Source organism: Typopeltis vanoorti, chromosome 9 (genome assembly GCF_054136105.1).
Source record: "Typopeltis vanoorti isolate ZY-2024b chromosome 9, IOZ_Tvanoo_1.0, whole genome shotgun sequence".
NCBI lineage: Eukaryota > Metazoa > Arthropoda > Arachnida > Uropygi > Thelyphonidae > Typopeltis > Typopeltis vanoorti.
Genome location: NC_143557.1, coordinates 85,721,642 through 85,736,821, shown reverse-complemented (window position 1 = coordinate 85,736,821; position 15,180 = coordinate 85,721,642). Strand labels below are relative to the sequence as shown.

The 15,180-nt window shown below is 34.8% G+C and overlaps 1 protein-coding gene across 1 annotated transcript in view; it reads right to left on the bottom strand.

The window, feature by feature from the left end:
* Window positions 1–255: 255 nt before the first annotated feature.
* LOC150103219 (epithelial splicing regulatory protein 2-like) overlaps window positions 256–15,180 on the bottom strand; it is a 71,616-nt gene continuing 56,691 nt past the window's right edge. Inside the window, exons 5-7 of the mRNA XM_090397869.1 lie at window positions 12,705–12,900; window positions 5,196–5,434; window positions 256–738 (exon numbers count right to left, since the gene is read on the bottom strand). Coding sequence (XP_090253995.1) covers window positions 580–738; window positions 5,196–5,434; window positions 12,705–12,900 — 594 coding nt within the window. The 3' untranslated portion in view covers window positions 256–579. The remainder of the gene's footprint in view (window positions 739–5,195; window positions 5,435–12,704; window positions 12,901–15,180) is intronic.

Here is a 15,180-nt window from a genome sequence, read left to right as displayed (position 1 = left end):
GAGTCTACTGACTCCATGGAGATGCCCGTCATAATAATAATAATAATAATAATAATAATAATAATAATAATAATAATAATAATAATAATATCTTCATTTATAAGATGGAAGAGAGAAATGTGTAGAAAACAGTCGTTAAAGGCGTAATACTTTAATACGTTAAAGGTGTAATAAGGTGTAATGAACTCTGTTTTAAAATCATATGCTTAAAAAATCAATTCTTTCAATGTATTTAGAGAAAACCACTAAACAATATATTTAAAACAATGTAGCTTTATTGGATCTTTTGAATTTTGAAGTCATCAAAAAAAAAAGCATTTTTTAGTATAGTTTATCTCTTTCTTTCTCTGTTTTCCACCTCATTATTAAAATCTCTTCTTGGAAGAGTTGGTATTTTTGTCTGCTCCGACAAAATCTTCTCTTGCATCAAAATTCAAACACATTTCTATTGTTCGTCTCCTCACTGTCACTAAAGTTTGCAACAACATATCATAGATAGTTTACTTATTAGGCCAACAGATGGAGCCACGACACGTACTTGAACCGGTGTGTCACACGATTTGTTGCGATGAGGTAGATTTAGAGAAGAAACAATTCGATATACCGATTTCCTATGTTCTGACGATTCATTTCCTGTACCGCATGTTCGGCTTCAATACGGGTTGGGAAAGTTACCAAAGCTTCTCCACTGGGACGACCGTCACTATTTCGCTGGATCTGAATGCACTCCGGGGTTAGCTGAAATAAAGAAAATTATCGTCAACAAAATAAAAATTATTTCATAACTATGAAATCTCAGTCTCAACTTTTTTTTTATTGTTTTAATTTTTTTTTTTTTTTTTATAGAATCAAGCAGAATCACGGTCTGTTCCCAACTATTATTAAGTAAATTGCATTGTAGCACAAGTTATTATTTCGCGAGACTTGAGTCTACTAGAACAGCCAATGAACGGCGGAAAAAAATCAAACTTCTAAACCTTTAACCTAATAAATCAAGAATCTGCAGAAAAAGACAAACCGTCCAAAGGAAAACGCTAGAAAACAATTTCTCAAATACTGAACATATTTCAGTGGAAATCCGAAAACCTCGTTAACGTCAATGCAAGAAAAACTCAATCCTACCTCACTTGAAAAGCCTTCTTCTAACAATTCATCTGTAAAATCAAAAAATTTCCTTCTTCCTTAATATCCTACAGCCTTGCTTCATACGTATTTCGTAAAATGTAATTTAAAGAAATTCATATGTGCTATTAAAAGGTTTTTTCATTCTTTCCAGCCTTCTACCCATCCAGAGTAAAGTGGGCACAATTTTAACAACCTGTCGAGTTTAGGATTACCATAAAAAATTCTGTCGAATAAATGCAAGTCTGGACACGAGTCATTGCTTATAAAATAGCCAAATCATTTGTAAACGAAATTTTAATATATCAAATCTTGTATATCGAAAATCTTATATTCTTATATATAAAATATAAAAACCTCAACCACACAATGCATTATTAATCACGGATGAATAGGAAATGTTTGGATAAAACCTTAAATTTTGAAATGTCAGTAATTCATGATAAAGAGAATGCAAGGCAAACTAATTGATGGGAAAAGCATTCTACATCTCTTGGACATTATCCCAAAGACACTGCATTCAGCACGGACTATACCTTATTTTACAACAGTCTACTAAGTTTCAGCAGGCTTTCGTATGTTGTACTAATGCTGACTTGCAATTAGTTATGTTTGGTTAAAACTTAATCCAAGAGCAACAGTTAGCTAAAACGCAACATTGCAAATAGGCTTAATGAGATAGTCATATAGTCACAGACTCATACCTAATTATTGTTGCTTCTCTTACTTGGAAAATCGTGTCAACAGTGATCTGGACACCTTACACGCAACAACATGGCGTGCAAGGTATCCGACAAGCACATGGCGATACACAGAATTCTGAGCATTAAAAACCTGAAAGACTACATGACATTAACAAGGAATTACTTCAACATCACCTATCGAAACAACAGAGACACATATCGTATAACACGACCTACAACAACTCTCTACATCCCCACACCCTTCAACAATTCATACAGTTCTTTTGTGAGATCACATCAGATACCCTCGCAACTCAACAACCTACCAAGAAATTTAAAACACATAGATAACTACAGAACATTAAAACACGAACTATGGAAAATATACCAACAAAGTTAAGAAACCATTAACACTAATATACACATCACAAATCACCAGCATCCAATGCCAACATTGGATTCAGGATCCCATACATAAACAGTAGCAACAACATAAATAGCGAAGCCTAAATCCCACTCTCTTCACAAAAGCTAACCCAAGCTTCGAAGTAGGTGGGATTAACTCGCCTCACTCAAGCACACGTAATCCTTATAACCAAAGAAGCAGATTATGTAATAAAATAGTTAGTAAAGTATACAACAATAAAGAAGATACTGATTATTATGTGATAATATCATTAATATAATACTCTTATGTAACATGAAAAAATAATGTAATAAGTTATTCTTATAATCAAAAAATTATATAAACAAAAAAAAATATATTATACAAAAAATTCTGAATAAACTTATTGTTAACGTTAGAAGAACATATGCTGCAAATAGAGGCAAAAAAAATACTATTAAAAATTTTAGTTGAAATTAATGTAGAAAATGCAGCACTTAGAGCTGAATACTGTAAACTTAGAAGTTGCAATGTCACTCAAGATGTCTATTGTATGTAAATATTTCCTAATATTTTAGCAATCAATAAATTACTAATAAAAAAAAAAAACCTTCTCTACTACAAAAAGATACCTTCGCACTATAGCAGAATGCGGTAAATATAGCATTCGTTTCTCATTAAAATCCCCACCCCACCGCCCCAGTCCTTTATTTACATTGAAACATTTCCCTTTCCTTTACGTAATCCTAATGAAATTGTGCGTAGTTGAATTCTGCCATACTGATCGCTAACAGGATCGTGTTTTTCAGGTATTGTGATGCAATACAGAGGAAACTCATTAAACCTCTAGAGTTTGTTTATTATCAGAAACGGTACCAGAAAATCACTTTCCTAATACAAACATTCATTTGACTTTGCTTCGATATTACACACATGAATTTTTACCATTCTCATCCAAACTGCTCACTTGCATTTGTAAAGATGGGGCCTTTTCAGGATCCTTCTTCAAAACGTGAGTGCATTCATTTATTATTATTATTATTATTATTATTATTATTATTATTATTATTATTATTATTATTATTATTATTATTATTATTTATACTTTAAGAAATAAAGCAAAATGATGCTAAATTAAACATTTATTTCTATGAGACGCAATAAAAATGATTATTGCAATTATAGTTGGTCACGTGATGATAGAAAGATGGCTAAAACAATTCAGCGTATGATGCTTAAAATAGTATACACTGAACGCGTATTATAGTTTTGCTGCTGTTGATCCCAATGATATCCTTTTACTTAACGTATAATAAGATTCTGACTTCATCCCACTATAAATTATTATTCTACTGTCCAAGTTCTATCTTTGAGGAATACCACTATGTAAATCTTCTTACAAAACAAATCGCAATTTGTTCGTTATTCCTTTTCTTCTTCACACAATATATTGTGTAGCTTATAATCAATACTTCTTCTCTAATAACTGGAGCTTATATAACTCAGTAGAAGTTGCGATTGCACCAATGGTATTAAGCCGACTGAAGAAAGACCGAAGTTCAATTCTAGTCGCCAAGTAGAAGAATTTTTTCTAAACCTTCCTTCCACCGGTTCTCGAGTTAGTCGATGTCACGGGCAAGCGGGGTTTTCTCCCGGAAACTGAATCAAGCCGACAGAACCCACACTATTTATCTCTTCATGGGATGCCGCTTAGAATTAGTCTTTTGCCAGCTATCTCTGATTGGCTATCGGTGGAGACCGAACTGCCCACTAAGTCTTCAAAAGCTGGATAGGGTTAAACTGGTCTCGCCTACTCCCTACAGGAAAACAAAAGGCGTTAAATGATTTATTTATTTTTATCTCTAATAACTCAACCGATTATTTTCGGTTGAGTGATTCGAGATCATAAGTCAACCGAAATCTTCATAAGAATTCACTTCCACTTTTTCAGCACAGCAAAAGTTCTTTTCTAGTTTAATTAAATACTAAATGAATTTAAGTTAAAATAATTAAAAAAACAACAACAAAATATTAAAAACAAAATTAAGCGCCTCCTCAGAGCAGTTACTAGAACAATAGGAGATCCGCCTCTTCGATTTTTTATTTTATTTTATTTTATTTTATTTATTTATTTATTTTGAAAAAGACGTGGGTTCGATTCGTGTCGTGACGAAAGGAATCTTCGGACGAGCTTTTTCAATTAAAAATTCTAATTTCCATCATCATCGCTAAGTAAATCGCATATCTAGATGGCTGAAAAAGAAAATGTCCGCTTTGCAACCAACAAAAGGTTCCAAGTCTCATTGTGGTATGAATGTTATGGACATCTTCAGATTATGGATGGATTTCTTCTCCAGGGTGACATCCTCCTTGCTAATTAGTGGCCTGAAATGGCATAAAAAGATCACGTTGGAATTGCATAATCCGGAATTTATCTCTGAAGAAGATTTCCGGTTTGTCTATCCGTTAATGAACCTCCCCTGTTTTTTTAATGTGACTCCCACGCACGAAAGGTAGCACCTATGAATACATTAGTACTGTGAGGGGTGCTAATTTTATTTTCTATATTTATAATTTATTTATTTATTTATTTATTGTATTTTTATGCATTTTTTTTACCTGGTCCAGAAATCCTTCTTTAGACACCAAACTTGGAACTCTTTCTCAATCTAGGTGTCCAGTAAGTGGAGCGGTTGTCTCACACCGGTTGATGAAAATCATTAACCTCTTAATCCTATATTACTGATGAGCTATAGTTTTTCAAACTTTCGTGGGTTGGATTGTCATAAAAAGGCAGACATTTTGAATCAAAATGGATATGCTGATAGGCATATTCATTCCGATACAAATATAAAAGTAAATCGAACAACAAAATAAAACCAGAAGATTAACTTGTTATAGTTTTGCAAAACTTATTTCTAACCGTTTTTTGATTGTATTTATTTTTCCTTATGTTTATAAAAAAAAAAAAAGTTTTATAAACACTTTCAATGTTATCGACTGACCTCAGGAAACCCGCTGAAAAAATTGAGAATATCTAAAACAGTAGCGTTGAAAGGTAAACCCCTCATTACGACAATGACCGATAGAGTAGGCGAGAAGTAACTGCTTGGAGACACGGGTGGACTTGGATACGGCCAGTAAAATACAGGAGCGAAGTAGGTTGGCAGACGAGACGTTATCACGTGGGGTGACTGAAGGCAGGGATACGTTCCGTAGGTTGGAGGTAACACTGTGGGATTGCCTGCACAGAAAGAAAAAAAAAAAAAAAAAAAACGAAACAAAGTGACATATTAGGATGAGTTAATATCAGAAATCTCATACATTGAATTCAGTCAGTGTATGACGAGTCTCTGGGCTTCATTTATCAAAGCGAATGCAGGTCTAAACACTGAACTAACATTTAACTAAGCTTCATTTTATGGAAGATCAGTTCACTTTCTGTAGTGTCCTTAAAGTTAATGAGCTAAGGAGCTATAATGTCTAATTTATAATCATAAAAAGGGGAAATAATTACATTGTTCAAAATTACAGAATCTTATGATACATGCTGTAAAATGTTTTCATAACAAAAAATGCAGTTCGACCGGGTTATTAATTCAGATTAAAATAACATTCAAATCCCTTTTATTTCTCTCTTCTATCATTGCTCATCGTCATTACCGCTTTGCAACATGTCTTGTTATTCAAAACACACACACACACATACACATCCGCTCACAATTGATTTTAATCTCTCTCTCTCTCTCTCTCTCTCTTGTAACTGTTATTCCTCATTACTGTGACGCTTATTTTCCTTTTGTACAGTTTCACCCTTCCAATGAATAAACTCCATGAATTATGCAATTCCTACTGGGCACTGAAGCAATCTTAACTAACAGAAATGTGTTCAAACATAATTTATGTTTACCAAGGGGGGGGGGGGGGAATAGCCAAGTACCCGGAGAGAAACTACGATCACACAAGTTAACTCAGCGCTAGAGATTAAAATAATAACAATAATAATGATAATGGTACGACAATGAATCTATATATAAAACACAAAGTTCTTCCCCCCCCCCCCCAAAAAAAAAAGAGTTTATCTGTGCTTACTCATTCTAGGACTATTCCCGTTCATTCTGTTTTTCTTCATTTCTAATTTTTGTCATTTTTCTATTTATTAATATTTTACACACGCCAAACAATGCTAACATGTGAAAACATACTGAGCACCAATCGACCATCTAGCTTTTATAAGTGTATAGATATGGTTATTGATTACTATATCCGAAATTATCTTCTCCTACTCTATGATGACAAGCCCAAGACGCTAAGGAATGTTTCCACTCGCTGATCATGTCAATTATTAATAAGTGTAGTGCGTTGAAGATACGTTTGCCTTGATGTCATGCACAATCACGGGTACATCATACCACCCTCTTCTTTCCAAATCACATAATCGATTCGCGACCTACCCTTGTTATGACGCACCTATAGTTCGACCACAGATTCGAGAACCCCGACACTTCTGCGCATGGCAGAAGAAGGGAAATCCATTCCGATAATAGGGTAATCAATCCGTCTTGTGGGATGCATTTGTTTATTATTAGACGTCAGAAAATTAGCTTTTCTTTTATGAAAATTCTAGTTTTTAAATATTAACTATTTTGTTAGTACAACAGTTGGAAAATTTTACGTAATAAAGCACGTGTTGGTGACGCATGTTGGTGACGAATTCGTACATTGCCTTATCCCTTTCTCTCCTTTCAACACGAATTGACTCTTCTTGACACTGTGCCAGCTAAGGTTCTCTCATCTGTGGGTGTACCAGGGGCAAATATTCCAGGTGTCCTAGGTGTGGATGAGCACCGCACAAGTGCTCATCCACGAAATATCAGTATCACCGATATTATATTTCTGCATTTATATCTGTTAAAGATTCCCCTAATTATTTGCAGACTTTGCGTGATTCCTAAAATTAAACACAATATACTAATGCTTCATTGCTCTCTTCACGAGGGTAATGAAGAGTGCTTCATGAAGAGGGCACTTTTCGATGCGTAAACATTGCGTCACATTCTCGTTAATGCCCGGGTGTGCTATCAAAATGCATACACCTTTGAGCCCTTCAAAAAATGTAAAGAGGGCGCAGCAAGTCAAATTCTTAGCGTTCTATTATTTTTAAACTGCTGAGAAGGTGAAGCTGGGTGAGCTCACCCAGCCCCTACCGGCTGGGCTGTGATTGGTTATTGTGTCAACTAATCCAATTGAACGTTGTTACTTGTCACGAGTTGAGCGCTTTCTGTCCTTATCCTTATAAGGATTGGCTTAAAGGGGCGAAGCAAGAATGCTTTTCATCTTCCCCGTTATCTGTAGAGGACAGTGTAGGGATAAGGTGTTATTGAGCTATTAAAGCTCTGATCATGGCAGGAGGGTAACAGCAATAGCCGAGCCTCAGTTAGAACTTCATTGGTTACAGCATTGCCATCCATTACCCTCCAAGGGTATTAATCACCGCATCTCACGGTCGATTCAATCTCTCCTCTGTATTACAAATAGCTGTTACACATATTTTCTGGAACTGAAAATTTGAAAGTGATGTTAGGAGGAAAAAAAAACCTAAATGTTTCTCTTGCTATGCAGTATAGCATCTGTTGAGGTTTCAAAGTTTTTTAGCGGTATAGAGCCATTTTTATTCTAGTCTTCGGAAACAGACAGTAAAAAAATATCCATTCCTGAATAAAAATGAATATTCAGTGTATTATAAGACGTTGGTGATCTACAAAAAAATACCAGCATGTGTGAGATTGATAAGACAGACGAACCGCTGATACTAAAAAAAAAAAAAACTAATGAATGTAGGATTCCTGAAAGTGTGGATAATTCTGATAATGATCGGATGTTATGTACACTGAGTCTCACTAAACAAAAGAAAATTATTGGAAAAAATACACATATCACGTGTATTTCTCCGGTTTAAACAAATTTTAAAAAATAATTGTTTTTGCTTCATCAAACCATATTTATTCCTGCCATACTCTTTGTCTCCTCGTAAGTTTCTTTTTTAATTATATATGAATATGTCTATAAAGACATGAATATGTCTTTATAGACATATTCATGTCTATAAAGTCTAGACATGAATATGTCTATTATAGGCGCGTGCTATTCGCTCTGCCCAGCAACTTATAGGACACACCTATCACAATTATTAATAATTAACATTTAGCATTAATGAAAGTATTTCTACTCACACTTATTCTTTCCTTTCATTTCCTATTCTCACATGTCTTATAAATGATGGTTCACATCTTTGAGTATTTCAAATATACCAACCAAATATAGCATTCTCCTTCATTGTTGTTTTCTAGTAAATCCTGAAACAAATCGATTGTTCCCCCACTCTATGCAGAAGTATTCAAAGTTATCCTGCAATTAATTGCATTGGACCGATTATGATGAGCGCTGATGTGTTATGCCCTCTCAAAACTTTCATACATTGATAAAAATGCAATCATATGGTATGCGTCCGGAGAAAGGGGGGACGGGGAACTCCCCCCCTGGATCGAGTAAAAAATTCCACAAATTATAATCGTAAAAGTGATTGAGATATGTTACCTTACACCCTCGACCATGGAACGCTTTTTCTGTCTTAAAATTTTATTATGGGTTGGCCTGTTTCTGCCCAAGGCGGGATAGCCATAGAACACGTTTTATTGCAGCAAAAAAGCACGTGTTTCTGTTTTTGGTTCATCTTTTTCTGATTTGTGACAAATGTTCAGTACTGCTGTGAACAGCGACCAGTGTTGACCAGTGTTCGTTTGCCCTCTGTGTCTAGCGAGTCACTGAGTGAAGTGTGAATTGTAAATTTATAGTGAAACAAATTTAAACAGAAAAATACATTTTAAAAGGTAATTGTATGTAATTTAATATTATTTTACTTGTTAGTTTTATGATTTTTTTTTTGCTTTTAAACTGAAATAATTTAATTTAGGATTTTGGAAAATTAATTAATTAGTTGATTTTTAATAAAATATGCGGTCAAATTTTTTATATATGAAATTGTGCTAAAAACTGTATTACAAATACTTTTTTTTCAAGAATTAAAGAGCATTAAAATCGATGTAAAATGAAAATAATGTATTTATAATTTACATCGACAAATAATTACATCAAAAAATATTAAAAGACGTTTATCGATGTAATTATTTAATTACATCAATAATTATAAAAATTTATTAATTACCTTAATAAATTATAAAGAAAATTCCCCGCCTGGAAAATTTTCTGCGGATGCCCATGCATACGGTCAAATTGACGTGAAATTTGTAACGCGGGTTGCATAACCCACACGACAGCACACCCAACTGTAATGGGCACGCGACGCCACTGGGGCGTACTTTACTAAAACATCAGCCTAATTACCGATGTGTCCCCTTAGCCCTCCCCTAAGTGCACATTCCATCAAATCACCAGCTGATGTAACTAGAAATATGTTATAAACATAGAAAAACGAATATCGTGGCCAAAACGTTTCCTTCCCCTCCCAAGCATACGCCAACCTCATATCAAAGCGTAATCCCATTGTAACAACATAAAAATTGTCTTTTTAAATTTTTAAAAATAAGTTGTCCTTAACTTATTTTTAAAAGTTGAAGACATCGTTAAGTTTTTCTAATGAAGGTTTTCAAGGTCTAGAAGATGATCATGTAATATTTTGCTTCATCCCACACATGTCTCTTATATAAGGCATAATTAACGTGTGCACTTCCTTTTCTTTCATAAATCCAAAATGAATTTTGTGTGCCTTTTTATGTATACAGGTATCTTACTTCATGCATATAGCAATGTTTTAACTAGTTTATAAATATTTAATCTTAATTTTTTTTTTTTTTTATGTGAATTCTACTCACGAAAGTTGTAAACCTATCGTGCTTAGTACTGTGGGCAAGATTAGTTAATCGGTAATCACTGTTCTAGAGACCAAATACTGAACTTTTTAAGACACTTCAGATCTCCAATAAGCAGAGGCCTCACATCAGGCAAAGAAATAAATCTCCCGCTTAACAAAATTTCCAACTATTCACGTTATTGACTGCACCGTCTGTTTTTTACCGTAAGTCATTTATCTCTGCATCATGTACCTTAAATATTTCTATTTAGTACAAGTACATACAATAAATTCTAGTTGGAGTGCGAATATGATTTGTAATGGCGTGGGAAATGAAGATGGTTGCCTATCAATTTCAAACGAAAAAAAAAGGGGGGGGGGCGGGAAGGCCTAAAAGAGTATCACCTATTCTCTTGTTAGGGGAATAAGAGGTGTTACAGAAATTATTTTTTATGTAGGCAGATTCAAACATTGACTTTTTTAGTGAAGAAAAACAAGCCTAAGTTCTGAATTAACATTCGATTTTGTTCTGCATTTATATCCAATTCTCTCTCTCTCTTGTTGCTGGTGATGATAAACATCGCAAATAGCCTAATAAACAACAATTATTTTTAAGTAGTCCGCGCGGTTAGCCTAGTGGCTATGCGCTTCGCAACCATATGCCTGGGGAAGGAGTGTCCTAGGTTCGATTCCCGTCGGTGACGTGAAGAGCTGAAGCATCTTCCTCAGCCATAACCAAGTTAGCCGGTCTTGGGCGTGGACAGCAGGGTTTTTCCCCGGTTTATCCTGAGGTTTTTCATCTTGCAAAGCAGGCAAACCAGCCTTGAAATCTCAACACTACGGACATTGGATACACAGGGGCGTAGGGCTGACCACCTTATCCTGTGAACGGTTTGAGGTCCGATGATTAATAAACCCTCGACACCGCAAGGTAAAAGAGGGTAAAAGGAAGATGAGATGAGATATTTTTAACTAAAATATCTTTTATATGTACCGTATGCTAGAAGCACGCAATTCTAACACTGAAAGGAAACTCTTTTGATCTCTGATGCTAACGAACCACATCGACTATAGTGCAGAGCACCGGCAGGGATAGCTGAGCGAATCCATTCTTCAACCAGTAGGGTGCGGGTTCGAATCCCACTGTAGGCATGGATGTTTTGTGAATGTTTTTAGATGCGAGATGTAAGATTGTCACTCTGCTTACTGCAGAACCTGAAAATGCTTGAAATAGCGCAACATTGGGTCTGTGGAACAAAGATCCCGAATTATCGGACTATAATCCAATTAACGGTTCTCAATTGCACAATAGGTTTACATGCGTCTCTTTCATTCATCAAAAACAAGCAAACAATTAAAAGCTAGTCATCCCTGTTTTCAAACCTATACGTTGTGGTTCTAACCCCGCTTTGCCATGGATGTTTGCGAATGTCTGTAGTAGCTAACAGATGGATTTCGCTGCCAAATGTGAACCAACATTCTGCCCTAAATGGATAAGGCTTGGATAAACATCATGTCAGTGATTTATAGAACAAGATTCTGGATTAGCTAACTCAGCCAAATAATACATGTACTCTATGTTTACAATCTTTCATGAGGGAATTATCATAAAAAATTAAATAAAAATCATTTACTACTTATATCTTTCAGATGACACTGAAAATATGAACTGATCACTCTGTGCAAGCAGAGCCTATGTAATGAAAATATGATTCGTTTAAGTCAACAACAACAATAACAAAAAAAAAAAAGGGCTAAATTTTTAAATGTAAATATGCAGTAGTGAATCTGTGCAGCTCAGTGAAAGTGGTGTGTTCGTGCACGGCGCTAGTTCACCTGAAGAATGGCGACCTAAATTTGAACCAAAATGGAAGTGGGCATGTTCACTTCCGTTTTGTAACACCTTAAGTGTGTATATTGTAATGGATATAGTATTTTATACTTAGTTTTTCTGGCTGGAGATTATTACATGATCATATGAAATCTAACTCTAATAAACGAAGTGCTGGGTGTTTCGTTTTCTTACGCCAATTTCGTTGTAAGATCTATGAACTCCACTGAAGGGATCAATAATCAAGACACCTCTCAGTATCTTTAGAATGGTGCCATGTCCTGTTAGCAGTGTTTCAAATTGTCAATAAATTACGAATAAACAATCTCTTTAAAATTATTGTCATTGTGTCACGGCGAAGTAACTTGGCATCTTAAAAACTTGCTTACGTTAGGGCCGTTAATCTTATTTGCTCTAGTCTGCTATGTCTATAAACGGCGTGTGTTCTAATGGCCCGATTGCCTGTTTTACGGATGAAAAACTCTAATTTCCGGGAAGAAAAACTCTGCGATTCCCATATGAGACCCACTAACTTACCTTCAAATGTCTTAATAAAGATTCTTTGTGTAAGGGATTTGAACCCAGGTCTTTCCAACTAAGGGTTATCGTTGATACCGACTGAGCTACGGAGACACTGTTTCATTATCCAAAGCAGCACCATATCTTAAATTCACCCCCCCCCCCCGAAAACAAAACTAATTCGAGGAGACTCTTTGGTAATTTGCCAGAGAGTAGAACTCTTTATACAAGTTCTGGATTAATTTCGTAAACGTTGCATTATTAAATAAATACTAACAAATTAAATCCACATACCTGATTGATAAAAAGACCTAGCGGGAGTAATTCCTCCAGTTAAAAATAAATTTAAATCATCCACAGAACACTGAAACACTTCAATATAACGTTGTTTCTTCCCAAACACCATATAATGGTGATGGCGTTGTTGTGCAGCAGAATAAGCAGCTTGCTCCGAGTTCATTTGGATGAATGCTTCACCTGATGGATAACCCTGAAAATATTCCAGGTTAGTAGGCAAAATTTATTACAGAATGTTTCAAAGTAATGTCGATGTATAAATAGATTACAAATTATCTTAAAAAATCATAAGTATCACAAATTTAACGAATTGAACGTTGTGAGCAGTAGGATGACTAAGATTTCTTTAGACTATGAAAAATAGTAAAATAGTTCAGTATTGCTATTAAGTACATATTAAGAATCTCAGTTCAATCTCAGTTGCAACCCCGCTCGACCATTTTGATTGACAAATGCTTCAATATGATAGTCATAATTCCACTGTGGCCATTGGAATTGAATAAAATTCTGTGCGCAAAGTTTCAACCAAAATTTGTTCTGATGTGAATTTGGATTTCAATCGGAATGTTTTACAGCAAAATATCTCTGTAGTGAAGCCTTGTGGTAACGAGTTGACTTCCCTAACGAGACACTATCAGAAGAAAAACCATTATAAGTTCAATTCTAACCAGGGGATTTTTTTTCTATGCCGTTAACCTGGCCTGGTTGGCCGAGTGGTTAGCGTATCCGCTCACGAGCCAAAAGGCCCCGGGTTCGAATCCTGCCGTGGGCGTGGATGTTTGTGATTGTCTTTGAAAATACTAGTGGTGGTTGGCAGTAGATGGCGTTGGTGTAGATGATGTGGTTCGCTGTGTTTGGTGGATTGAGTGATGGAAACGAGGAGTTGTGGAGTGGGTGCTCTCCCCTCGATGAGTCTTTGGACTCCTTGGAGGTGTAACGTAATAATAATAATAATTAACAACCAGGTCCCGAGTTAGTTGTTGGGTCAAGAACATTCTCTCTCTCTCTCTCTCTCTCTCTCTCTCTTCCTCCCTCCGGATACTCCGGTTTTTAAGCTTGTAACTCAGAAAAGCAAACTATTTTACACAATTAGGTTTTAAGACTTGAGCGAGTGTATAAACAACAGTAACTCTGAACTCAACTACCATCAATGATTAAAACAGGTGGAAACAGGCTGCCCACCGATTTCCAAAAGTTCGTTCGAGCTGAAAGACTTCTATCGATTCCCTTCGGAATATAAGCGTTGATGGATTTATTTATTACATATTCATAGTATATAAGTGAAAAAAACAGCTGTTGTTCAACTGTGATAATGAATGATGTCTCATTGATTATTAAAGTTGAACTTAAATGTACCTTTAACCATTTCTTTACTTGCATAAATGTATAAATTTGCTTCTTTAGTTGTTATTCCCTTGGGAATAAACAATGTGCTGTTTCTTTTCTGTACTTAATGTAAAAATAATGGTTTAAGTGTAGCCTAAATATAGCAGTGTTAGGAATGAGTATCCGAATAGGAATATTATATACAAAGAAAGTTTAAAATATAAAATTTTTCAAAATCTTTGCAGCCCATCTACAGAAGTTGTCTGTGAGACACCATTTTTCAGATATGATGAAAAAATGATGCAATAAAAATTTGAATATATACACTATTATATAGTGTGTATATTTAATCATTATATATATGTATATATAATACAAAGAAAGTTGAAAGTCGAGCTGAAATATTTGTGTATATTGGAAACGATTATTATATAATCGTTTCTAATATACACAAGGGTAGAAATGAAAATCATTTGGTAACATGCAGTGAAAGGCGAATATCGATTATCGGTAAACTTTGTGATAACCGTAATTTTAAAATGTATTTCAGGAAATACATACGTAAAAGCGCACATTAGACATCAATATTTAATATATATTGACCTTGACCCAGAACAACATTGATCATATGTTCAACCATTAAACTGCTTTTGTCCAAATCTGAAAGAAAATTTGCCAAGAGCTAATCAATATGGGAATCGTTAAAATCTAACATTGCACGCAAAAAGTACAGACACAAGCCTAGGATTAATTCGAGAAAAATCCTTAAAAACTAAAAATAAAAGAGAAAAAGAAATTAAAAATAATAAAGCATAATAATAAATGAATATTGAGAATTAAACTAGGCCTTAAAACATAAACAGATACGAATCACTGGCACATCATGCCTTATTTACACAACGCATGTTGCTTAGAGTTACACAACTGCAACTCTAAGCAACATAATCTAAAGTAATGTATAGTCTCATATATAAATATAGCATGTCACTGACACGCAACTGTAATGCTTTTTCTTTATTGTACCTGCACGAATGGTTCATATTCTCAATATTGTGTTTTTAGTTATATAAATCTCTATATAAGAAATTCAAACAGAAACTGTACGCAGAACTATGTTTGGCCAATGAATCGTACTTGCAACATAAAA